This window comes from Ruditapes philippinarum, unplaced genomic scaffold (genome assembly GCF_026571515.1).
Source record: "Ruditapes philippinarum isolate M1 unplaced genomic scaffold, ASM2657151v2 ctg1555_1_1_1_1, whole genome shotgun sequence".
In the NCBI taxonomy this organism is placed as follows: Eukaryota; Metazoa; Mollusca; class Bivalvia; order Venerida; family Veneridae; genus Ruditapes; species Ruditapes philippinarum.
This window is the reverse complement of record NW_026857622.1, coordinates 82,501-109,172: the sequence shown is the minus strand read 5'-3', so window position 1 is coordinate 109,172 and position 26,672 is coordinate 82,501. Positions and strand designations below refer to the sequence as shown.

At 34.4% G+C, this 26,672-nt stretch overlaps 3 protein-coding genes across 3 annotated transcripts; 1 reads left to right on the top strand and 2 right to left on the bottom strand.

Moving 5' to 3' along the window:
* Positions 1–1,347: 1,347 nt before the first annotated feature.
* LOC132750384 (uncharacterized) lies at positions 1,348–12,698 on the top strand. Its single transcript, XM_060740352.1, has 4 exons — positions 1,348–1,511; positions 5,887–6,131; positions 10,679–10,862; positions 11,971–12,698. Exons 2-4 carry the CDS (start codon positions 5,891–5,893, stop codon positions 12,125–12,127), a joined length of 582 nt encoding a protein of 193 aa, XP_060596335.1. The 5' UTR covers positions 1,348–1,511; positions 5,887–5,890; the 3' UTR covers positions 12,128–12,698.
* A 1,841-nt stretch (positions 12,699–14,539) lies between these two features.
* Positions 14,540–18,846, bottom strand: LOC132750383 (uncharacterized). The gene is made up of 5 exons (XM_060740351.1): positions 18,756–18,846; positions 16,909–16,983; positions 15,915–16,218; positions 15,115–15,303; positions 14,540–14,765 (listed from the first exon to the last, which is right to left on the bottom strand). The coding sequence occupies exons 1-5, from the start codon at positions 18,825–18,827 to the stop codon at positions 14,545–14,547; spliced, it is 861 nt and encodes a 286-aa protein (XP_060596334.1). The 5' UTR covers positions 18,828–18,846; the 3' UTR covers positions 14,540–14,544.
* A 1,602-nt stretch (positions 18,847–20,448) lies between these two features.
* LOC132750380 (uncharacterized) lies at positions 20,449–26,322 on the bottom strand. Its single transcript, XM_060740348.1, has 5 exons — positions 26,206–26,322; positions 22,428–22,496; positions 21,963–22,054; positions 21,383–21,457; positions 20,449–20,505 (listed from the first exon to the last, which is right to left on the bottom strand). The coding sequence occupies exons 1-5, from the start codon at positions 26,222–26,224 to the stop codon at positions 20,449–20,451; spliced, it is 312 nt and encodes a 103-aa protein (XP_060596331.1). The 5' UTR covers positions 26,225–26,322.
* Between the last annotated feature and the right edge of the window lie 350 nt (positions 26,323–26,672).

Below are 26,672 nucleotides of genomic sequence, written 5' to 3'. Positions count from 1 at the left end.
TCTCGTGAGGCTGAAATCGCGAATTCGTGTTCTCGTGTGAAATCGTGAATTTGTGTTCTCGTATGAAATCGTGAATTCGTGTTCTCGTGAGGCTGAAATCGTGAATTCGTGTTCTCGTGTGAAATCGTGAATTCGTGTTATCGTGTGAAATCGTGAATTCGTGTTCTTGTGAGGCTGAAATCGTGAAGTCATGAAGATAAAATCTTAAATCGTGAAGTTAAATTGATGAAATGACCCTAGCCGTCTTCCGTACATGTGCCATCTCGAACCCACAGCGGCGTGGGACAAGTGGTTTGAAGTCAACAACCTTAACCACTCGGCCAAGAATGCCGTACAATATTGATACACTGTGTTATCATATGCATGAATTGCAAAAATAATTGACCTTACAAAATTTTGATGATATAAAATGCGTATTTTTATTTCTCGTATTTTCTATGTAAATATTTATATTTCACTGTAGTGAAACATATTTTCCGTACTTTCACTGGTGTCTTGCCGGACTAATTACTCCTAAATTCAGCCAGTACACAAAATTAAAAGGAAATTCCTTCTATTCATAAGGTTAGAAAAAAGAGAAAAAGTATATAATAAACAGAAAATTAAAACTTGTTTTTTTTCAATTAATACAGGATTTGTTTTCATCTTGTTTCGGCTACTGCCACTCGTGAAATATTTTATTTTCATACCACTCGATGAAAATAAATTCTATTTTTATAGAAGAAACTTGAATATCCTCTAATGTGATGTAATGATCAGGGGAAAACTTGTTTTTCTAACAAGGCAAGAACGTTGAAAAAAATTGTTTCTATTCGACGTCAGTCTTTTTGTATGCCTCGCCAATTTTTCATGATTCCTTTTTACCGGAGTGTCAAAATGTTTTGATTTTATTTCCGTTTGGTGATAACATTATTGCTTACAGAATGATGTGAGTTGTGAATAAATAAAGACAGATATGCAAATAATCAGGGACGACAACTTTGTGTGTACGAATGTAGATTTGATTGATAAGGGCCGACAACTTCTAGAGTATATGCAAATAATAAGGACCGACAGCTTGATGTTAAGTTGTGAGAAGCACATTTTGGAAGTGATGATGATGATTATAGTGATGATGATGATGATGATGATGATGATGATGATAAGGAACTACATGTAAACTAGATTACTCTAAAGCTTTAAATTTTGATTAACAAGATGCGGTTACTCTTATTTACCCTAGGTAGCCTCCGTATTATGACTTGTTTAGCGAGCGGCGCACGCTTAGAATTCTACGTCAATATTTATCCATATACGAGAATGTTGCTTTAATTCATCTGTTATGTAGTTCCAGTGTTTATAGATTCATACACCATGATTCAGAATGTGGTTAGGTCAGTCAGCTGTCGCGAGACAACTGTGTATAGGTATTAATGCATTAAATACATCCCGGTTACTCAGACTTTATTTGAAATGGACATACAGTTTTATTTAAAATATAATTATAAAATTTGGATTATACATGGCTAATGGTAAGTCATTTTATATTCAACTCAACTTCATCATTTGTATATTTTTATATCAACATCACTAAAACGTTATTATAAAAAATACATACCAACAACTTTAAAACCACCACCACAACCATCATCATCATTATCATCAAGATCATCATCATTACCATTATCATTTCTATTATAATTAATATCATTTTAAGCACCTTCACCACCACTTTCACCGTCACCACTAGCACCCTCATCAACACCACTACCACATCATCATCATCATCATCATCATCATCACGACTACCTTACCACCACCACCATCATCATCATCATCATCATCATCATCATCATCATCATCATCATCATCATCATCATCATCATCATCATCATCACGACTATCTTACCATCATCATCATCATTATCATCATCATTATCATCATCATCATCTCCACAACCACTACCACCACCACCACAACCATTACCGCCACCATCATCATCATCACCATCATCATCATCATCATCATCACGACTACCTTACCATCATCATCATCGTCATCATCATCATTACTTAAAACGATCATGATCATCAGCAGCATCATTGCATAAATCATTATCTATTACGTAGGAATATAGTTTATATGATGTATAACAATGAACTATTCTATTAAATAAACGTATGTATTAATCAAGCTGCAAACATGTACATAAACATCTACATTGCAAAACGTTGTGTTTTTTGTAACCTCATTTACGAAAATGAAGCAACCAAAATGTCGGGACGCGTATTTTTATTTCCTTAATTACTTATTATTTTAATATGACATTACATGTATGTATAACGTATAGTAAATAAAAAAGTAATTAATTAAGTTACTATAAGGTAGAATATATAAATAATAAAAGTGTTGTATACATATATGTTTAATTTAAGTTTGTCTTTTGGTATCTATGTTTTTAAAACATTGAATTCAATGCTTTTAAGACATTGAATTTTCCTCACATTAATGTAAAGTTGATTCAAATGGGCGGTACATAAGCCAAATTAACCCAACGCAATAAAATGACAAATTAAAGATCACGCAGTGTAGTGATCAGGTATGCATTCATCATAATGTTTGACGTTTTGTTTATGAATGTTATGTGCCAAGGATTGAATTTATGATATATGGATCAACAAAACGTTTTGTCAAAAGTTTATATCAGTGTTGTTTTAACTATTGCGTCATATGTAAATTTCATTTCCGTATTTATAATATATTGTCTATAAATATTTTATTTGCGCGCATAATAGTTAGTAACTGTATCCCTGTTCTCTTGATATATTATTTCTTTTTTAATGAGATTATCACGGAGAGTAATAATAAACAGACGGTTCTATTCGATTTCGTAAATTGACGGAGCTATACCGAATAATGTCGTCAAACTTCGGATATTCCGTATTAAGTCCGGGGTTATTATTAATAATAGCCGAGATGTTCCGATTGGTCGTCAATATCCGATGAAACGGTGTAATCGGATCCTATACACTAACGTATACATCCAATATGATCGGAAAAAATGTTTAAGCAATCAGGAAAAAATCATAACAATGATAATTTTAACTTATATCTGATAATATTATCATTGCAAGAAATTTGAATTTACATTGACAACACGCGACAAAAATTGTGACCCAAACATTACTCCGTAGTTTTAACAAATTTCATTATAATATTTGAGTTACCTTCTTTGGCAAGCTGTCGCGTTACTTAGCAACCATCCATTGTCATATGTACCATATGTTTCGGCTTAGAATAGATTTGCAGCTCCATTTCTTATTATTTTTATTGTTATTTTTATGGGTGTATTTAATCGAACAAACTGGGTTTAGGATAAATTTTCCCACAAACAAATTCTTTGAAGATATATGTATAAATGTTTGGAGAATATCTAATCATTCCCCACAGAAGATCACGGCTTTAATTACAATAATTAAATTAGATTTAAGTTAAAAGTTGAGTAGACACGCCTCCAGAGTCATAAATGTTCATACGATACGATTATTTGAAAGTTTTGAATTCTCTAGAATTAAAAAAATGGTATCAAATAAGCAAATAAAGTAATGTATTATATATACTTATAAATGAAATAATAAGAAATATTGATGAAATAAAATGGGTATTTTCATTTTCCGTAGTTTCACTGCAAAAATTTATTTTTCATTGCAGTGAAACATATTTTTCTTATTTTCACTGTTGTCTTGCCGGACTACTTTCTTCTAAATTCAGCATATACACAGAATAAAAGACCCTGATGCTGTTAATTGCAAATGCCGAAAGTAGTCCGCTTTTTCGAAGCGGTTACTTCCCTTTATATGTACACTAACGCCGAAAAATTCAGGGGAGATCACTGCGTAAAGATTGCCAAATGACAGGCGCATTAATTTTCAAACAAAATAGTTCCTGAATGGTCGAATATTCCCTAATATTGTTTTATTCTTTATAGATATACATGCTTATAGTTAGCTCCATGATTATTTACATCTGTGTTAAACAACAGGATAAGAGTTACAAACCCTAATTTAGAATAATATGGTTTTCTTCAGGCCGTTAATATATAACTTCACCTTGCCCGAGGGGTTTGCACGCTCGCTTAGGAATCGAGAGGCCTGGAGTTCGAATCCAATTTGCGGTAACTCATTTTTCAAAAAAAAAAAAAAAATAAATAAAATAAACATTGAATTGAATATCAGTGTTGCAATAAGTCTTATAGCCAATTTACTACAGTTAAACACTGGAAAGCATTGGTGGCACTACACAAAAACAAATTGGTTTATAATCTCACAACCTTCACATTTCTGACATTCTGAGACCCAAACAAATTCAGCGCCTTCTGTGCTTTGATTGTATAGTGCCACCAATGCTGTTTCCAGTGTTATAACTGTAGTAAATTGGCTATGGTTGTTTGCAATATAACCGTCACCTAATGACTATGGTAATATACCAACCGTTTACATCGGGTCATATAACCGGAAAACATCTGAAACATTTGCCGTGACAGGACTGGAAATAATTTTTCGATGTCTATGTTCCATTTAATGTAGGTTTAAACCAATAACTTATGTGTAAAATTTCAGACCATTCGCCCGGAATGATTGTGGAGAATGACTTAATATAATTGAAAAACGCTGTACCCCTTTTCACTGTAATCGGTATAAGAAAAGGTCAATAAATACGATTTTCAATTTATTTCTAAGTATTTTTTTTTAAATTATCTTCTACATATGTTTCTGTTTTAAATGCCCCAACAGATCTATACATATAAGAAATTCAAATTAATGTTTTAGGCTTTTGCACCTCCTTTAATAACGTATTTAAACGTACAATAAAATTGATTGATTGATACGCATATACATTTAATGTTGCAAGTCTTCATGTTCGTATAATAATGACAAACAGGTTTCGTAGAAGAAGGTATAAAATTCATTTTTGTTTAGCTCATATTGCTATATTTTTTGTATACTTTAAATATATGGCATATTTACTGTGCGCACAAAATGCAATGTAAGACTATTAAATTGTAAAAAATGTCAGTTATTACATTTTACATAATCTCAAGCCCCGAAGCAGCCTATAAAACATTTTTATTTCGAAATTTAACATGGATTTGAAAGGAGACAACGCCCTGAAATGTCGTTTTATATATCTGAAAATTAGAAAGAAAAAAAAACTATGATAAATTAAAAAGTGACACACAATTCTTTTTACGGGGAGAAATGAACTGAAATAAAAAATGAGCCGCCGAGGAGCATTCAACCAAAAACAAAAAGAGAGTTAAAAGAAGCCCCTTTACGGTTATTATCGTCTTTTCGCGTATCTCTTTTTCTTGGAAGCATATGGAACCTACATTGTCAATCGCAACTACTCGGCTCTTTCCGTCAGTCTTCGGATAATATAGATAATAGCCGAGGCAGTTCCGAATGGTACATTGTATGTCTATTTATCATTTAATGACGAATACATTTTATATTTAATTAGATATGCCGACGTCAAATGTAATCCCGGCGCCCATTTTCGAGGAAGTGGTTGAAATTGTGTCGGTAAAATAGTTTGAAATACGACCATCCCACAGTGCCGTACTTTCGCTCCGCGGGACACAAGGCAAAAACACTTTGTCGTATTTTCGTGTTTTCACCTTTCACTTTGCGGAGCGCCAGTCTTATTTTCGACACGAGGATCGCCAGGCGAAAACACGAAAATACGACAATGTCACCACTTTGTCGTATCCTCGTGTCTTCGTCTTGCACCTCGCGAAGCGAATATACGGCATGACACAAATCAGCCACCGTATTCTCCACTTTTGCCGGGATATGAGGACCAGGGTTACACATTGTGTGAAACAATCTTCCTATTTTTTCTTTCAGTGTTATGCCCAGAACTGGCAAAACCTCGGCCAGACATTATTACGATAGACAACATAAAATCGCTGGTTCTCAGCACATACGAGCGACGCCGGGTACCAGAGTGACAATCACGTGCCTAGCAAACACGTCACATAAACTGTTTGGTGAAAACGAGCTGACGTGTCAACAGAATGGTACCTGGTCTGCTGCAACTCCCACATGTGAATACGTAAGCCCAACGACAATCGCTCCAACAACACCGTCTGGTAAGTTTAATCCATTACTTCATGAGCATTTTGTGAAAAATGGCTGTTTTAACTGAAAAGTCTCCCGTTACAAGTTCAAATTGCTATAAAACTATAAAAACTTCTTCAATACTAATCAAACTTGGCACAAATGTTGTCTAGACAATTGCCTTTGTAACAACATGCTCAGTCTTAAATTTCCTGTTACCATGGCAACGAGGGGACATATCAAAATTGCCCAAAATCTCTATTTTGCATTGAGTTTTTCCATCAAAATTGATTTCAAAGTGCTGCAACTTTTCAATGGATTCAGATAGAGTCAAAGGCTTTTCAGCGTTGGTTACACGTTGCTTTATGATCGACCTGTCTCACAAGTCCAAAATTTTCTTGGCGATGAGGGGGACTACCAACCCCTTCAACCCCCCCCCAAACAAAAGGGGGCACATCCCCCTTCTGGCAACCCCCTGATGTACCTTTTGGATTGGGGCAGCGCCGAAAAAGTGCTCATTTTTTTATCAACATTTCTCAAACGAAAACATGTGTTTTGGGCCCAAACAGGACATTTTTTCACTATTTGAGGCCTTAAAGAGGGGGGGGGGGGGATCAAAAGTACGTTGTTTCGCGTATATATGAAGTAAGGGTTTAATATACATTTTAAAGTAGATTGGTCCATAAAGGGAACTTTTTCACGATATTTTCAAACCGATAAAAACAATAGAAATTTATCCATTGGATACTAGTAATTAGAAAATGAAAAAAGATAATTAGAATATGAAAAATGTTGAAAAGGTTCTATATGATTTAATTTTAACATTTATTTGATAGCGAAAAATAGTTTGTTCTAGAAAACTTTATAGAACACTTTATTATTCGCTCTATATAGATATGTAATACTGGACATCAATTCGTAATTCGTTGTCATGTATGATATCAAAATAATAAAATAATAATAAAAATGATATACATTATAACACAATTATGGTCATTTACTTACTGTACATTGTAATCATACCATTTTCGGATTCAAAAAGAGTAGAAATGCGAAGTATCGCTTAAAACACGAAATGACAAATTAAAGCAGCGCACAAAAATACATTTTAGTTATTAGCTACGTAAAAAACCCCAAATATTAGAAATATTTAATTGCAATGATTCACAACACCTAGGAAGCATATTTTTATTTCGGGATCAAAATTTCGAGAAATGCGAAACGTCGCTTCAAATACGAAAAGGCAAATACTCGCATGACATGGAGGAGAAAAAATTGGATCAATAAACCATTGCGTTACTTTACAAGACTTGGAAAACGTATTATAAATTTCGTACAAGGTTAGCTTTTAAAAAAGCTAGTAGCGACTCGCTTCGTAATTTTTTTCAAGGGGTGTGTTTAAATGTAAAAATGACAGTTCTGTTAGCTGAAGAGACTTCAGCGAACATCAAAATAAAAGTGAAGTCAACACTGGCCCGGTGCCCGATGGCCAGTGTATATAAGTTCAGGCCAGTGTAAATTTAAGAAAATTTTGTTAATTATTTAGTAGAATAAATTCAAAACTGGAATTCGGGCCAGTAAATTCAAAATCTTAAACTCATTGACTGAAAGTGACATATAAAGTTCTCTCAGTTTAACCAAGATGAGTATGAGTATATATGAAGGTGCATGTAAACAGATTGAATGAAGAACCTATGTCTATGCACATTTACTATATGGCCTGTTGACCTTGACCACAAAATAATAGATAGGTAGATTTCATAAAGATGTCTCTTTATACAAAATTAAGTTGTAATACATGTATGTTATTTAGTATTGGAATGAGAGGCACAAGTCCTAAAGTAAACACAAGTTGTCAATCAATTCAGCCAGAAAAGCCGGGATCCTATTAAAAATATAGGGATCCCGGAAATTGACCAGTCTAAGAAGATGTTTTTCAGATAAGCCGGGATCCTATTAAAACATATAGGGATCCCGGGAATTGACCAGTTCAAGAATATAGTTTTCAGAAAAGCCGGGATCGTATTAAAATGTAAATAGATCTCACGGATTGGCCAGTTCAAGTATATAGTTTTCAGAAAGCTGGGATCGTTTTAAAACATATAGGGATCCCGGGATTTGACCAATTCAAGAAAATAGTCTTTGATTTTTCCAATTAATTAGGCATATAATTAAGTATTGTGATTTCCGCATTTTAAGTTTGTTAATAAATAGCTCTAAATATATCTATATTATAAGTTAAATTAATTTAACGTTCATTATATACAATAAAAAATTAACGTTTAATGGCCTTTCATTACGACAACAATCAACACAAATATAGTTCATTAGGTTTTTCCTCCATATCTTGATCCCGGATCCCGGGCGTCCCGGATCCCGGCCAGTAAATACATACACTAAATACCGGAAAGGATAAAATGACCGGAAAAAAGGAAAAATATAAAATGCACAGAACCAGATGTACACTTATGTTAATTAACCAAACGAAAACTTACTACAGAGAAAACAGGTGAAATCGCTAAATCAGAAGTCAGTGTAAATATGATTTATTGAAAAGAATTCATAAAGACAAACATTTTAATCATCATTATATCTTTGCGCTCAAAACAATACTTGCTGATTTTTAAAAATGGCGTGAAAATTGAAGGTTTTTTGACGCTTTGTAAGATTAAATTTGATTGGCTAAATAATTTTGGATCCTAGCCCTGATAGATAAATTTTGTAGAAAGCTGGAAGCCAAGCTTCGATTAAATTTTTGGATAGCTTCGGAGTTTTAGGTTGTTTCTCAGTAAAATCCTACCGTAATACCGGCTCGCCGTGGCGAGCCGGCATAAACAATTACTGGAAATGCGAAATGGCGCTTTAAACGCTGAAAGGTAAATACTCGCAATGTAGACATTTTTCATTTGATGTTCATAAAAGACAAATTGATGTGACTCTTAAACCATTGCAATAATTAATATTTCTTATAACTGTAATCAGTATTGGATTCCGTTTCCAAAGTGAACCACAAATGCGAAATGTCGCTTCAAACGCGAAATGGCAAACATTCCCAATGTAAAGACTTTTCATTAAAAGTACATAGAAAAAAAAACATATTTTACAAATCTATTGTACATAATATAAAACATTGCAATATTTTACCATACTTAGAAACCACACTACTGATTGATTCCGTACTCAAAGTTTAATAGAAATGCGAAATGTCGCTTTTAAATACGAAATGGCAAATATGCCATTGAAATGCAAACAAATACGCTACCGATCATTAGATATTTGTATTCTGAATCATTGTGATTTTGTAATGCATCGTAAATCTGAGTGACTCGTATTATGAACGACGCCTTTCCTGGATCAATACAATGTGTTAATTTTACATTAAAAACTAGAAATGCAAAATGTCTTTTTTTAACGCGAAAAGGCAAAAAAAAAAAAAAAAAAAAACAAAAACGCGATGTTAATATTTTTTCTTTTAATGTAGATAGAAGAAAGAAATTGATGGCATTGCGATGATTTACCATTTCTTAGAAACCATATTATTGACTGATTCCGTTTTCAAAGTTTACTAGAAATGCGAAACGTCGCTTTCAAAAGCGAAATGACAAATATGCGTAATGCAAATAAATAGGCTATCGATGCTTGCATTCTGATTCATTGTAATTTGTGATACACCATAAATCTGAGTTATATTATGACGACGCCCTTGCCAATGGATCAATACCAACATGTTACCAAATATTAAAAGTTTATTTATGTTTTATCATCAACAGCTGTCCGAGCTGACAAAAGCTTACGCAACAAAACACGCGCGCACGAGACCAATAATACTGATTGAAGCAGGTTATAATGAATTGTCTAGGATACGTTTCTCGTAATAATAATCCAGAAATATATCAAATTTTGAAATGACGATAAAAACGATGGTCCTTATGGAACACCATAACTGACATAAACATCTGTCGTATACCATATTCTGGTTTTCGAAATATACAAAGATATATGAAATAACGCAAGTACAGTTCTAGTTTTTTTTACTACGATTTCACAATGAAGTAAGTCCCACATTGTCGAGATTCAATTTACAAATTGTTTAAAAGATTTAAAGAGACTCAACATTAAAAGATTTAAAGAGACTCAACTGAGTTTTTTTTGACATGACGGGACCGGATATAATTTTTCGAGATAAATGCTCCATTTGATATATGTTTAGACCAATAAAATTTCAGATCATTCGCTTATTTCGTTTTTCCATGGTAGATATTTTAATTGTTACAAATGACCAAGACGGCTTTTCACTCAAATTTGGCTAAGAATATCACAAAAATACGATTTTTAATTTATTTTTGAGTGTATTTCTTAATTATCTTCTGCATATCTTTCTGTTTTAAGTGCCTCTGCTCATCTATGCAAGAAATTCAAATTTTATGTTTTTAGGCTTTTAGACCTCAGTGGAGTTCCTTAAAGCTGATATTCTAGGTGCAAACGAAAAAGTGCACCACATTTTAACTTTGAATTCTTTCCATAGGTGTAATAAAAATCATTTACAAAATATAAAGAAATACAACACGTTTTTTTTCAGGTGGCCGTAATGGTACGGACGACGTAGAGCGGATGACCACGTGGTATTCCAGCATCTTGCCGTATCTTGCCGCGCTCATTATTCTCCTTGTCGTCTGCATCTTGCTCATCTCTTTACTGTGTTATTCATTCCATCTGCTTAAGAAACAGAAGCGGAAGTCACCATTTCCATTTGAAAGCACAAGGTAAAGTCATTGTTTACCTATTTTGTTTTTATTTGTTTTTAATCTGAATCGACAATTTTTCATATCAATTCATAAACATGAATAACATCTGCTATTTACCTTAATTTTAACTGTAATTTCTGCTGCAATCCGTACTGTAATCTGTATTGAAATTTTGTCATCTTTGTTTTATATTATGTTTTAATTTGTATTGTTATTTCGACCGTAATCTGCACTGTATTATGTATCTAGTTGGTACTGTAATCTGTATTGTAATTTCGATCGTAATCTGCACAGTATTCTGTACGTAATTGGTACTGTAATCTGTTTTGTAATTTCGACCGTTATCTGCACAGTATTCTGTACGTAATTCGTACTGTAATCTGTTTTGTAATTTCAACCGTTATCTGCAAATTATTATGTACCAAACTGGTACTGTAATTTTGTTTTGTAATTTCGACTGTAATCTACACAGCATTATGTACCGAACTGGTTGTTATTTCGACCGTAATCTGCAAATTATTATGTACGTTATTGGTACTGTACATAATCTGTTTTGTAATTTCGACCGTTATCTGCACAGTATTCTGTACGTAATTCGTACTGTAATATGTTTTGTGATTTCGACCGTAATCTACGCAGTATTGAATATCTAATTGGTTCTGTAATTTGTTTTGTAATTTCAACTTTAATCTGTACAGTATTTTTGCCTAATTGATACTGTAATCTGTTTTGTAATTTCGACCATAATCTGCACAGTATTCTGTATCTAATTGATACTTTAATCTTTTTTGTAATATCGACTGTTATCTGAACAATATTCTAATACTGTTACCTGATTTGCAATTTCGTACGTATTATGTACGTTATTGGTACTGTAAACTGCTTTTCATCTTTTTACTGTAATATGCACTGTAATTCGTACCTAATTTCTACCGAGACTGGTATTGTAATTTCTTTTGAGCAGTATTTTTATCATAAATATTGAATGACTTGCAAAATGGTCATATTTCATATGGTTAATTTTGAGGGCTTTCTTTTTGAAATTCATCAAATTCTTTTTTAACAAAACTGCATGTCAGCTGTCATAATAATTATAATTTGAATTTCGATGCTTTATTTTTTCCAGATCATCGACGCCATCATCAAGTTTGCATCAGACGGATTTATGGGTAGAGATGGCAAGTCCACGTCACTTCCGTTCACATGAGCTCGCACTGCCACGTGATAGTATGGTGCAAGAGTTACGGTATACACCGATGGAGCAGGGCTGGTCCGGTTACTGACCGGAAATGATTCATTCTTAATAAGTTTAAAAGATATAATATAGGAAAAGTAGATGTCAAGATGACGTCATATAACACAATGTGCCATCAATGTCGATTTTGAATTGTGTATATGACGTCATATATAATATAATGTGCAAGTAGTGACTATTTTAAAATTGTTGATGACGTCATATATGATATGATGTGCAAACAGTGACGATTTAAAAAATTGCAGATGACATCATTTATGATATGATGTGCAAGCTGTGACGATATGAAAATTGTAGATGACGTCATATAAGATGTGCAAGCCGTGACAATTTGAAATTTGTGCAGAAATGAAACGAATGTTGATGGACGAAAAAATGGCTTTTTATGTTAGTTTGTGTACATGTTTATGTAAATATGTCTTATATTATTATTTAATATATGTAGCCTTTAATAGCTAATATGCATATTATGCATAATATTTTATACACCTGGTTTGAGTGTAAGGCATTCAGGGACAAGATGAGTGTCGTGTTTGACTAAAAGCTTATGTTTTAGTGTCCAGCTTTATTTGATATCCAATGAAAACGCTGTATTTTTAAAAAATCCTTTGCGTTAATTTTCATAGAAGAACAGAAGTAGATACTATATCGAATTCCGTTCATAGTCGACTTCTATTTTTCATAGTACTTCATAGAACGACATAGTGACGTAATAAAGTGAATAATTATGAGGCCCAATAAAGTTTGACACTAAGGTTTCTTTCTACCTAGGTAACCCAAGTTTGAGCTCCACTTGGATCACTGTCATGATTCAACCTAAAAAAACATCACTGTAGTGTTTAGTCCAAATAGCGGATTGGAATTTAATTGATGAAATCGTAAAAATAACCTCTAAATAGAAGATCTAAATATGTTTTACACACATAAATATTATGGATTTTTTTTTCATAAATTTACTTTGTAAATTTAAATAAGAATATAAAATGAAGGCATCTCAAGTTCACGAAATATTAAATGTGATTTCGGTTTATAGTCTGTTTTTTTTGTTGTAGAGCTATTTCTTTCAGTACTTATATTGTGAGAAAATTTCATAATCGATCTTTATTTAGAACAAGGCTGGCACATTATTGCAAATGTGACACTGACACATGTTACTCTCTCATAATGGCGGGACAACGAACGACAACTCTTGTTACCCTTCTTTTATTAGTGTGTTAAGAGTTGCGGAACGTTATTTGTTATGAAAAAATATGTTGACTGTACGGAGCAGTTGTTCACATATAAATGGTATTGTTCTATAGTTTATTTCTTTCGTTGAACAGATGATATCATATAGTTGGAGATGGGGGTGAGTGTGGGGTCATGCTTACATTATAAAATTGTTATGGCCTAAAACACAGGACTTATAATTTCCCTACACAGTCCTTTTAAATGAAGAAACATAAGGGCTTTTTCTCAGTGGTTTTCTTGTCTCGCAGTTGTAGTTCAGGCTTATCCTATGTTTATACATGTAAACGAGTATATGCATTTTATAAATGTTATGCCTAAGTTATATTGTGTGGTATTGAAGTTTGAAATAACTAGATAACGGAGAGATGCCTATGGTTAAGGTGTCTGCCTCTAAACCCGGGGACCTAATCGGTCTTGATAATCACAGTGGTACGGATTTGTTCCGAGAAACGGACTTTAGAGTGGTTCATATTAGCTATGTTGTCATCAGGATCAAATTTTAAAAAAAGTCATTTTTTAAATTTTTAAATCATTCCGCGATGCCACAATTTTCGCGAAATCAACATTTCGGATAAATTGGAAAGATTTAGAAAGCTATCCGCGATTTTCTACTTACATATACTTAAGGACCATTCAATTTCGTGAAAACCTTAAATTCTCACAATTATTAAAATCTTATCCCTCGGGAAAATGTTGTTTTTTTTAGTTGTTGCATACGAAATTCCCATAACACAGTTGTCGTTCCTTGATGATTATATTTTGTTGTAAGAATCTCATGTAACAAGAAGTTCGTTATTGAATATGATTCCCTGAAACGCATGTATGGTGCTCAATGTGGGTAATCATAAATTTATGCATATCTGATTGCATCAATAGACTTACATATTAAAGCAGCATGCCTCCCGATTCATACTTATGACAAGTGAACAGTCCACGTAAATTACCAAAAAGATGTCAAACTATCCAAAAATAGTTCTTACTGCGTTAGTCACGCTGTAGAAATATCATGATAAGTGCTACAAAATGGGCCATAAATCGCACATAACATGTTAATTATTACTTTGATCTTGAATCTTTTTCACTTTTCTTAAAATCTTAGTGAATTTTTAAAGTTTGAATTTTCTTGAAATATTTTGGCTCATCTGGAGACATGCAGCTTTAACACATTAATTATGTAAAAACTGAAGCATTTTTTGTTGTATAAAATTACTATTGTTATGACGTATCTATTGAACAAATAAACTTTCTATATTTATCACAGTCAACAAAAGCCATTCGGAATCCGTTTGTCCCATCCAGAGCAATGCACTTTCCCGTTGAACGTTGGAAGTTCAAACCCGACCAACTTCCTAAAGAAAGAAGTCGTTGGTGCGGCCAGTAAAAGGTACCATTTCCGTATTGATCATGCCCACCGGTATAAACGACTTCGTTTCGAACTGGAAATAAAAATATTAACAAAAATGTTTTAACGTGAAATCGAGTGCAAATTTAGTAAAAACATTCCAAGCTCGATAAAAGAAAGCTCCTTCTATTTGTTATGAAATATTTTACCTGTAATGAGAAAAAGAATCGATCGTCCACTCCGTTCACCCAAACGTATACCTCCTTTTATTGCTACAAAGAATCTTCAAAGGCTCATTATGCCTCAAAAATGTTTTAATCACTATTTCTCAAGCTTTTAATGTTCCCTTTCCTGATGACATGCGCAAAAAATAAACGTGCTATGAAATTCCCTGACCCTCGTCCATCTAAATTTTTAATTTCGGTCAAAAATAATGCACTTACAATGGGGTTCATATCTAAGGACCGTCTCAACGACACTGAACTTGCCGGGCTCGTCCAGCACTGCTAATGTAGCCCCGTAGAATCCACACCAGCGTTCAGCAACCGTCCAGCTTAAAGAGACCGTCTCTAGTTTAAAACACAGGTTGATGTACGGGATACTGGTGAAATTGTGCTTTATACAGTTTTCATCTGAAACGAGTAAAATCCTGATTGAATAGTAATGGTTTAAACATATTTATTTAAGCTCGATTGCGAAACAAGTTCTTGGAACTTATATTAATCATTTTTGAGTCCGCTTCCTGGAACCAACCAGTACTGGTGTCATAATTATATATGAAGAAACATGGCCGTGACCCAAGAAGGGCTCGAACCCATGGTTCCTGGGATAGTATTATTAATGTACAAATAAATGAAATTTGAGAAATATTGATGAAATAAAATGCATGTTTTCCTTTTCCATATTTTCGCTGTAAAAAATATATTTTTTTTCACTACAGTGAAACATATTTTCCGTATTTTCACTGGTGTCTTGTCGGACTTCTTCCTTTAAAATTCAGCCAACTCGAAATTAGAACGGAATTATTTCATATTATAACGTAAGAAAAGAGAGAAAAGGTATATAATTAACAGAAAATTCATTGTTTTTCTATAAATACGGGATATAATTTTATCAAGTGGTATGAAAATAAATATTTCAAAAGTGACAGTGGCTACTGGATTTATTTTCATCGCGTGGTATGTAAATACCAAAGTATAAAATGAAAGAAATTGCAATATTTATTTGATATTTGTTAACTTACGCTTATAATGTACAGTTGGCTGCGCATGCGCGAAAGTAGGTGCATGTGTTTTAACATGAAGTGGCGTCGCTGAAAATGTATTCGTAGTCGTCGGTCTGGTGTGTGTTGTTGTTTTATGGGTTGTTGGTATGGGGGTTGGTGTTGTGTGGTGTTGTGACACATGTTGTGTTGATTTATCACAGTGACCATTACACAGATGTTGATGACAGCATTTGTTGCATGTGCTAGACCGTTTTGCCACCTCCGGTGTTCCTGCTCTTTTCCCTATCAATTCATCAGAGGAGTGGGGCATTCTGTTACAAAGCTGAAGAATAAAGTAATAGGAATTTATGGTTGGGCCTGCATAGCACGGTAGTTTAAGTCACCTACGTCAAATATCTTGCCCTTGAATGCTCACCAACCGATTCTTACCGGAAGTGATACGGTCATGATTCTACCAAGGTGCCAGTAAAGAATGTATTTAGATGCACACGTGATCATGGTATGTAAATCAACGCCCACTTGTTCATTAGCATATAAGCTAGTCTGCAAGGCTCGATCCGTAGAACGCGAGATTTGTAATCTCGATATTATGGGTTCGATTCCCAGGCTTGCCAACTAAAATTACTAATCAGTCTTTTGGATGAGACATTTATTCGAGGTTCCCTGTATGAGTGCTAAAACACTTGGCAAGCTAAAAAGCCAGAGAAGCTTCTAGAATTGGGACATCTTTCTGTATCTGTATCTTGCACTATTCTCCAAAATCTAAAATGACTAACACTCTATGGGACTCGCCCATATGTGCAAATCGGTGGCGAGTATAAATAAACGCAAATACACACACATACTCTGTCGCTATTCGTGGCAGCAGTTAATGATTAAAAACCAACGGTCACAAGATATGATTTTGTAATAATTTTGCCGAACTTTAGTTATAATTTTAGACAAGTAATTGTATGGTATCAGGTTTTTGCCATGCATAAATAACCGTTACAAAATTTGTAAATATTTTTACCCAGTCAGGTTCACACGAAGATTTGTATACTGTTTGCAAATCCGCGTTGTGTCCAACCGCTTGTAACATGCAACCCTTTAAAACAATAAAATTATATAGATAATTATGTCATTCATCAATCGCTCGTACTAGTTCGGCAAACTTCGTCAATTTCCGTAAAACTTCGTATCTGTCCGTTACTTACGCTTATTTTGAATGCATTCAGTGTATTAAGTACCGAATGGCAATTTTAAAACGGAAAATGTAAAATAAAAATTATTTTATACTATTTCACAGTAAAAGTAAATCGAGCTCGCTTGAGGATTTGCCTTTTTCATTTCATATATGTACGCGATCTTTTCACACAAAGATTACACAATCTATTGCAATTTGATACTACATGTACATTATTCCCTGCGCGTTTAACTTTTGAGGCATGGAGGAGCACGTGACCTGTTTTCGGTACATGGAGGAGCATGTGATCTGTTAACCGATTGGTTAATTGACCTTTTCGAAAACCAAGCAAAATACCGTTTGCCGGTTACGGATTTACCTGTAGGGAATTAGTCCGAATTACACCTAATTAAGAACAAAAAACTATTACGTGATATTTCTAATTTTACATAATTATTTTACCGTTTAAGGTGGTAAAAATTGAAAGATGTGTTTGAAAGTTATCTATGTTTCTTTGATATCTATCTCAAATTTTACACAAATTTTACTGAAAATCTGGGACATACGATAAGTAGTTATAGTATGTCCCAGTGAAAATCTACAAAATTAAAATATGCGTAGTGCCATCTGCCATAATAAATAGAGATATTTTCTGCGTAAACTTGTGTGTTTACTTTATTTATTTTTTGCTCGGAATTATTCATATAATGGTAGTCCTATTTAATCATTTTCTTTAAAAGAAATAATTGTTTATGTTCGACCTTCTCCGGTCTTCAATGGTCACCAGTTTCCAAAGACCTTCTTCTATATCGTTTATTCAATTGTCAACAAAATTCCAGATACAAACGTTGATTCCCCCTACCCCCAAATAATGTTGAAAATAGTTAAATGAAATATCTTTATATCATTAAAATGTTCACCGCAGGGAACCATTTTACTTGTTTTGAATACTTGTACAGGAAGTCATTCGCGGGCACGAGCCTTTGTCTTGCCCGGCTATAGACTACACGTGTATATTGAACAGGAAATCAAATAAAAACAATAAAAAATAGGGAGAATTCGATACCTATCTTTGAAATTTCAGTATAATTTCTTGCTGTGGGGGTGCCATTTTTAATGTTATTTTAATGATAAACGGCGGGGTATTCCGATAACAGAACAATCGCAACTTTTCGGTTTAAGAATAATCGTCGAGGTGTTCCTTGAAAAACGGAAGTGATGCATGAAATACCGAACTGCACCTTTAAAACGAAAAATGTGAATTTAAATTAAAATTGAACGTTTTTGTATTTGACTTCCCCATTCATAGACTTTGCCTAATTTCATATTAGGTTAATATATACTAAAAACCCACATAACTTTCTTTTAACACATCCAGGTAGCGACATTTTTATACTTAAAACTACAATAACTCTTTTTATGTAGAACTCTGTTCATTTGAGTTCTAGAAGAGAGCACTTGTCTATTTATAGAAAGTTCATTAGGCAGGACTCTTTTCGTCCTAATATGTGTGCACGTAAGTACATGTTATCTGTCTTTGTTATGGAACGCCAAGTATGTCTGAATATACAGTAGCTTAATAGTAGTAAATACATGTAAAGCGCATAAAGAAGAAAACTGTCGCAAAGGAAAGAACATTAAAAAATATCTAAGAAACTATTTTTTTGGTAATTATAACAAGCAAATATACATACAAATCCTTTTTGGCAAGTCACTAGGTGTCTGCAGGATTTTGGATCCAATGTTTCCTCACAAGAGTAACACATAATTGGATAATTTACGTGATCTGTAATAACACAACGAAAATCTTTTTTTTTAATTTTAAGTTCTGATGTTTGATATGGAATAGCACATGGTTTACCTATTCCACAAATACCGGGGGAAATGATGTCAAATAGCTCGCATTTGATCCCGTTCGGAAAATACTGGCGAAAACATGGTAAATAGTCTGTAAATTTACCGGAATCTATAAATAAATTCGTAAATCGGACGAATCGTTCCCCAATCTATTTTTAGATTCACTGCACGCTTTAATTAGCTTTCGGGGCTCTGTTTTGAAGAATGTTTAACAGTGATATGATGCACTTTTGTCAGGTTAAATTATTGGCATACTTGGATTGAAACAGCACAGTAGTGCTTTGTCAACAGAAAATAAAAGTTGAAGGCCGCTTTAAAATTTCGACTGAGGCGGACGCTAATGAGTAAATTACCGAAATGGATATTAAAAGCTTCATATAAAAGAATTTTCTCAGGTTACATTACTGAAATACTTAGATTGAAACAACACAGAACTGTTCTGCTAATAGAAAATAGCTGAAGGCCCCTTTAAAAACTTCGACTGAGACGGACGCTAGTGAGTAAATAAACTGAAATATATATTAAAAGCTTCCTATAAAATTTAGTTTCACAAGTTATGGATTCTGTTTATATGTGGGGTTATGTATAATATTAACAACTACGTGTTTGTGTTTTTTGTTGGGTTGTTGAATTGTCTTTGTTTTTTGGGTGTTGTCTTTCGTTGGTGGTTTGTTTGTTGGTTGGGGGTTTTTTGTTGGAAACGGGCTGTGTTGTCGGGGGACGGTTTTTTTTTTATCGGAGGAAAGTTATCTTTTTTGAGTTTCGTTTCGAAGGAAATAATTCAATTATAGATATCACTGTATTTCATTTGGCGAAATATAAAATAAGCCGCGCCACGACAAAACCAATATAATGGGTTTGCGACCAGCATGGATCCAAACCAGCCTGCGCAGTCTGATCAGGATCCATGCTGTTCGCTTACAAACCCTATAACAATAAGAGAAACTGATAGCCCTGCGGATGCGCAGGCTGGTCTGGATCCATGCTGGTCGCAAACCCATTATGTTGGTTTTGTCGTGACGCGGCTCAAATGAATATCAAGTGTGAGGGAGTCTCATGAAAAAGCTTGTTTTGTTCGTTTGAATCTCTTTGTGACGTAATTGTAACAAAGAACGTCATACATATCATATGCGCCAAAAACGTGACGAAAATCAATCTTCCATAAATCAGACGACAAGTCCGGAAATCTTTAAACTGGTTAATGGATAAGCGCCATCTTTCATGCCTTTATTATTTCAAATAATTCAATTTTTTAACAAATCACAAAAATTTGCTCCAAGCGGCGAAGTTATAAATCTGAGCGTTTTCCGTTACTACGCTTGCTTTAGAAATAAAACGAAACATCACCGGGGAATTTATCGGACTTAACCGATTGGACACCCCAAAATAGCTTAGAATTGTACAAATGAAAAAATCACTTACATGTTATTTTGGGTTTTGTTTCGGTCTTGGTAGGGTGGTTCACTTGGCAAAGTGGGGCGTATAACTTCCGCATGATTGTTACACAAATTTTCCTGCTTGCAGCTCAATTTATATGACAAAACACGTGCGGCTCTTTTTAGCGTGATTTCTCAAATTTTGACATACCTTCAGAAAAATTATAAATAACTTATATTGAAGAAAAATTAACACAATAAGAAAAACCACACAATCCGATCACATTGTCTTATTCAAAGCTAAATACGCATTTTTGGCCATTATCATCAAATTTCAGAAATTCCCTAATGGCTAGCTCGTGTTTTATTTTAGCTGAAGAGTTATTCTGCTGATTGCCCAAAGATTTTCGTTTCAAAACCAGATATATGATAAAGCAAACAGACAGATCCATATTTTTCCTTTTTTTCAAAATCAGAAGAACGCCATGCGACCGCCAAGTACTAGTATGTTGAAAGACAAACCGATTATCTTAGTCTAAAATCGGAAGAGCCTTGTAAAGCTAAAAAAATGTGTTGGCGCATCACACTAAAAACCGTTTTCCAGTATATACCGGACAAGACGCATAGAATGATTACATGCTAAAATATCGCATTTTCACCTTTAAAACGGCTTTTTCATTTTTTTTTCACACCGATGTATATAAGTTAATGACTGAAAAGGTAAGAATCGGCGAAAAAAAAAGCGATATTTTTCTACTTAGTGATCATGATTTCTGCAATGCTTCAACACTGTAGTGAGTTAAATTCAAACCAAAAAGTGCAAAGACATAACAACTATTTCCGCTTTTAAACCGGAAGAACGCCGTATGTCAGAGCTTAGAAAAGGCTAACCGGAACTACGTCATGTGACAGCATAGAAAAGCTAACCGGAAGTACCTCATTTGACAGTTTCGAAAAACTATCTGGATTTACACCATGTGACAGTCTAAAAAAAGGTATCTGAAAATACGTCATGTGACAGCCCGAAAGTAAGTCACGTGACTGCAAAGAAGAAGAAATGCAAAGAAGAAGTGCAAAAACACACTTACTATTTCTGTTTCACAGTGGGACGTAAACCTCTTGCTACCGTCTGCTCCTGGCATTAACTCGTGCAACATACATATCTGTTATGATAACAAAACACGTGTCATTATAATATTTACACGTGTTTCATGCTACATTGCTTTAGTAATAAAACACGTATCATAAATGTTCTGTTTAAAAACCCAATCACGTGTTAGGAGTATCAACTCGTGCGGGGATGAGTTTTAATTTCTTGTTGATTCTTTAAGGATAGATTTGAACGCCTAACGTGATTATTTCATATGGTACAAAAGATTGAAGTAATTACAAAAGAAAAGTGCGCAAAAAACTTGATTTTCTATGAGAGAATATGTACGAGTAATCAATTGCATTTTACCAATTCCCGTGCACTGTTATCGAACAATCGTAATTTGACTATCCTTAGTTAAGTTAAATGTGTCAATAACGGACCAATGGCAGCTGAGAATTGACCAATTTTCTATGCGGAATTGTGGGCCAGTAGCTAATTTTTCAGATCAATATGAAAAATTAACAGATGTGGGGTGTGAAGGGGTCGGGGGTGGTTGGGGGTTAGTTTAGTTATACCTCATCCCTCCCACATCGAACTTGCGTGCCACAAGTTCTCGGATCGGTTAAATAACTGCAGCTGTAACACAATGGCCCAACTGGAATATCATCTATAAATAGAACAGAGAATTGTCTATAAATAGAACAAAGTATCTTCTATAAATAGAACAGAGAATCATCTATAAATAGAACAATCATCTATAAATAGAACATAGTATCATCTATAATTAGAACAGAGTATCATCTATAAATAGAATAGAACTGTCACGTCCTTTAAGCATTCCTTTGCGGACTAGACAGTAGCCAAAATAATTCGACGTACCAAATCTAGGTTCTGAGATATTTTGTCTGGCTATGTCAAAATATTTTGCTAGTAGTTACTTACTTGTTATTGTTATAAGTTGCTATAAGTTTTTTTTTCGAATTCTCATTTTTTTATCAAAAAAATATGCACATGCGAACAAATAAGATAGTTCTACATACCAGTATCCAGATATTGCGAAATGTTTCCATGAGACGCACTGCATATTGCTAATAAGCAGGCCAGGATAACTATAAATACAACAAAATAAATCTGAAATTAACAAAATGACGTCACAAGTATGAGCTAACAAAAACAAAACAGCAACATGACAAGTGTATAAATTTGTGTTTTATGTAACCATTTGGTTGATACTGACACCCTGCCATAGTATTACAACTCTAAAGTTTGACCTAGTTTTTGACCAAACATGATCTGTATTCGAAATTGTCCTAAAAACATAGAAACCACTTTCTGACAAATTTTCATTATATTTGGACAACACAGTTTTTTTTCGTATTCGGGCTGTGTGACCTAGTTTTGAACCCCAGATGACCCATATTCGTAATTGAACTAGAAATCATCTAAACAACTTTTCTGAAAAAATTCCAGTAACATTGGCTCTAGAATTCTTACAATGTTATGCCATATTTGGGCTGTGTGACCCAGGTTTTGACCCCATATGACCCTAGATGACCTATATTTGGACTTCTTTGACTTTCTGACCAATTTAAAGGATATTTGGACCGTCTAGAGTGTTAACAAGGATTTTTTATTTTCTGGCTTCTGTTACCTAGCTTTTCATCAGAAATGAACCATGTTCGAACTCGTCCGAAGAACCATTGGGACCACTGGGACAAACATCCTGACCAAGTTTGGTGGCAATTGAGGCAAAAATGTGACCACTAGATGCTAACGAACTGAATGGGGATGGCGACAGACAAAGAGACGAGCTAATAATCTGATAAGCAAACTGGCTTGAAAATTGCAAATAAGGAATAACTATACATGCGAACGCTGCTCCTTTATGTTTTGTTACGTAACGTACGTATAATCTGAGCTATTTTTATATTGTGATTATCTTAAATTTGTCACGATTTCTGCGACACATTTATTAGACTAGACTGTGATTTTTTTCTTATTCTCGTCTGCCTTTTACATAATTTAACCTTCACCTCTATTTCAAACACTGACACAGAATGTACTAACCTGTAATAAAACCTTTAAAATGTATTCATCGTCATTTTAGAGCATTAAAAAGTTTACTCCTTGTATATTTATATAGGAGTTAAATCATTAATGCACTAAGGTGACGTCGTATGTTAGAACACATACAATCGATATGACTATTTATCGCCACTTTTAACTATATTTAAAACATTAAAGGCGAAAGCACAAAGCATTTTCTTTTTTCTTCTTCTTTTCTCTTTCTTCATAAAATAACCAATCCAACAAACCAGATCTTTTTTATTAAGACGGTGAAAGCCAAAATAGCTGATAAATGTTTTGAAACGTTAAGTCTTAACCTTAATCGCTATTACTAACCGTTAATAAATAAACACCATTGCCTATCTAAACCCAAAACCGCCATCGCTATGCGTTCGGCCCTTACTGTAGAAGCAATCGCTTTAAGCTATTGTTAACCGTTAATGTATTAACACCATTGTCTATCGAAAAGGCATAACCGCCATCGTTATGCATTCGGCCCTTACTGTAGAAGCCATTGCTTTAAGCTATTTTTAACCGTTAATGTATAAACACCATTGCCTATCGTAAAGGCATAACTGCCACCGCTATGTGTTTGGCCTTTACTGTAGAAGCCATCGCTTTAAGTTATTGTTAACCGTTAGGCCTAATGTATAAACACCATTGCCTATCGTAAAGGCATAACCGCCATCGCTTTGCGTTCGACCCTTATTGTAGAAGCTATCGCTTTAAGCTATTGTAAACAGTTAATGTATAAACACCATTGCCTATCGTAAAGGCATAACCGCCATCGCTATGCGTTCGGAGCCATCGCTGTAAGCTATTGTTAACCGTTAATGTATACACACCCTTGCCTATCATAAAGGCATAACCGCCATCGCTATGCATATGGCCCTTACTGAAGAAGCCATCGCTTTAACCAATTGTTAACCGTTTATGTATTAACACCAATTGCCTATCGTACAGGCATAACGCCATCGCTACGCGTTCGGCCCTTACTGAAGAAGCCATCGCTTTAAGCTATTGTAAACCGTAAATGTATAAACACCATTGTCTATCGTAAAGGAATAACCGCCATAGCTATGCTTGGGGCCTTTTACGTAAAGCCATCGCTTAACTTTTTCCGTTAATGAAAAAATTCCAATGCCACGAAAAGGGCATAACCCCCACGCAAATGCGTTCCCCCCTTACTGTAGAACCCATCGCTTTTAGCTATTGTTAAACTTTAAATGTATAAGACCATTGCCTATGTGTAAAAAACCCATCGTTTTTGCTTTCCACCCCTTATTGTAGAAGCTATCGCTTTAAGCTATTGTAAACAGTTAATGTATAAACACCATTGCCTATCGTAAAGGCATAACCGCCATCGCTATGCGTTCGGAGCCACCGCTGTAAGCTATTGTTAACCGTTAATGTATACACACCCTTGCCTATCATAAAGGCATACTGTATGTGTAGAAATATTCGCGGGCTTCAAATTTTCGCGATCTTCGCGGTGTCATTCGATCCGCGAATTCATGTTTAGCGCGAATATTTCTACACCAATAATTTCTTAATATTCATATTTTCGCGCTTCTATAGAACAATGTATGTCAGAGTGTGATATGCTTTCACACTTTTTTATTTAAATGTTTCCTTAGTAATTGTGTCTTGTTTTCTAAAATTCATCATTTAAAATCGTTAATGTTTGTGTTTTTTGTATTGTTTGTTTAGAAAAACCTAAACATGATCTGATCAGATGTCAAGACGTTTATAACGCAAACTGTGAAAAATTACGCACGTAAACGGACATTCTTTTGTTTGCTATAATCTGTCCGCTAGACAATGTCTTTTTCTGTACAATAGCGTATTGTTTGATACCTAGTATTGAAAATAACTGTGAACTCCTACGATGATTACAGTAATTTTCCTTATTTTTTAACCTGAGTGGTCAACGCGAATTCATGATTTTCGGCAGTCACCTCCGCGAATTCAAAATAGCGCGAATATTTGTATAGACCCCCAAAGTGGACCTTTCCGCGAAAATTTGCTTCCGCGAATTTAAATACACATACAGTAACCGCCATCGCTATGCATTCGGCCCTTACTGAAGAAGCCATCGCTTTAACCAATTGTTAACCGTTAATATATTAACACAATTGCCTATCGTTTAAGTCATAGTTGTCAATGTATACCATTATAGAATAGCCGTAAATGCTCACCGTTAAGGCATATACACGTTTGCATGACTGCCATTGCCTACTTCTAATGCATGGCGACCTTTGCGAACTGTTTATGCATAGCCGCCATTGTTGATCAATAAGAATTAGGATCCGTTGCTCACCGTTTAGGCATATCCGCTTTTACTTACTGTTAATGCATTGACGGATTTTTCGCCATTGCCAGCCATTAAGCTCTTTTGTTTACCGCTATGGCATCACCACCATTGCTGACATAACCGTCATTGCAAAACGCATAAACCGCTTTCGCTAACCACTTCTGCCATAGGGCGAGTTATTTAAACTAAATTACTGCCATGTAGATGAAATGGATGCTTTCAACGGGTGACTGTTAATACATCTATGTTTATTTTACGTCACACCGACACAGAATAGGTCATATGGCGACGATCCAGCTTTACTGGTGGAGGAAGACCTCAGGTGCATTATTTCAGGTACGAATGAGCACAAGAGTAGAACCACCGACGTTCCATAAGCTATGTACGAAAAATTTAAAGAATAATATAAGAAAAAAATTCTTCAGTTAAATACGTACGGTGTTTACTGCCATACATTATTCTAATCCTTATCAGATGTACTATAATTCAACTTATCTTATGTTGACAAAAGGTTGTGAATGAAAGATCAAAGGTCTATCTGCTTTTATTAAAGCTTATGTAATACATGGCATACTTTCTTAATTTTGCATATCTTTATACAGTCGCCTCTAAATCAAAGCAATGAAGTGTAGAAAATACAGGTACATTGTAGAATACATATGTGACAGGTCGAGGCCAATCAGATGGGAAATTGGTGTGTTGCGGTCGTAAAAATACTCGCCCAGTTATTCTTCTCCTTACCTTTCTATGCGTATGTTTCTCTAAATATAAATTAGGATATAGAAGATATTGAATAAGTGAAGGTTCAGTACTGAATTTATGAAACGAATTGAATAAAAGTATACTATGTGGGCCTGTAAGTTGTTTATTACAATAACTACATAATCTTTTTTATCAGGTTTGT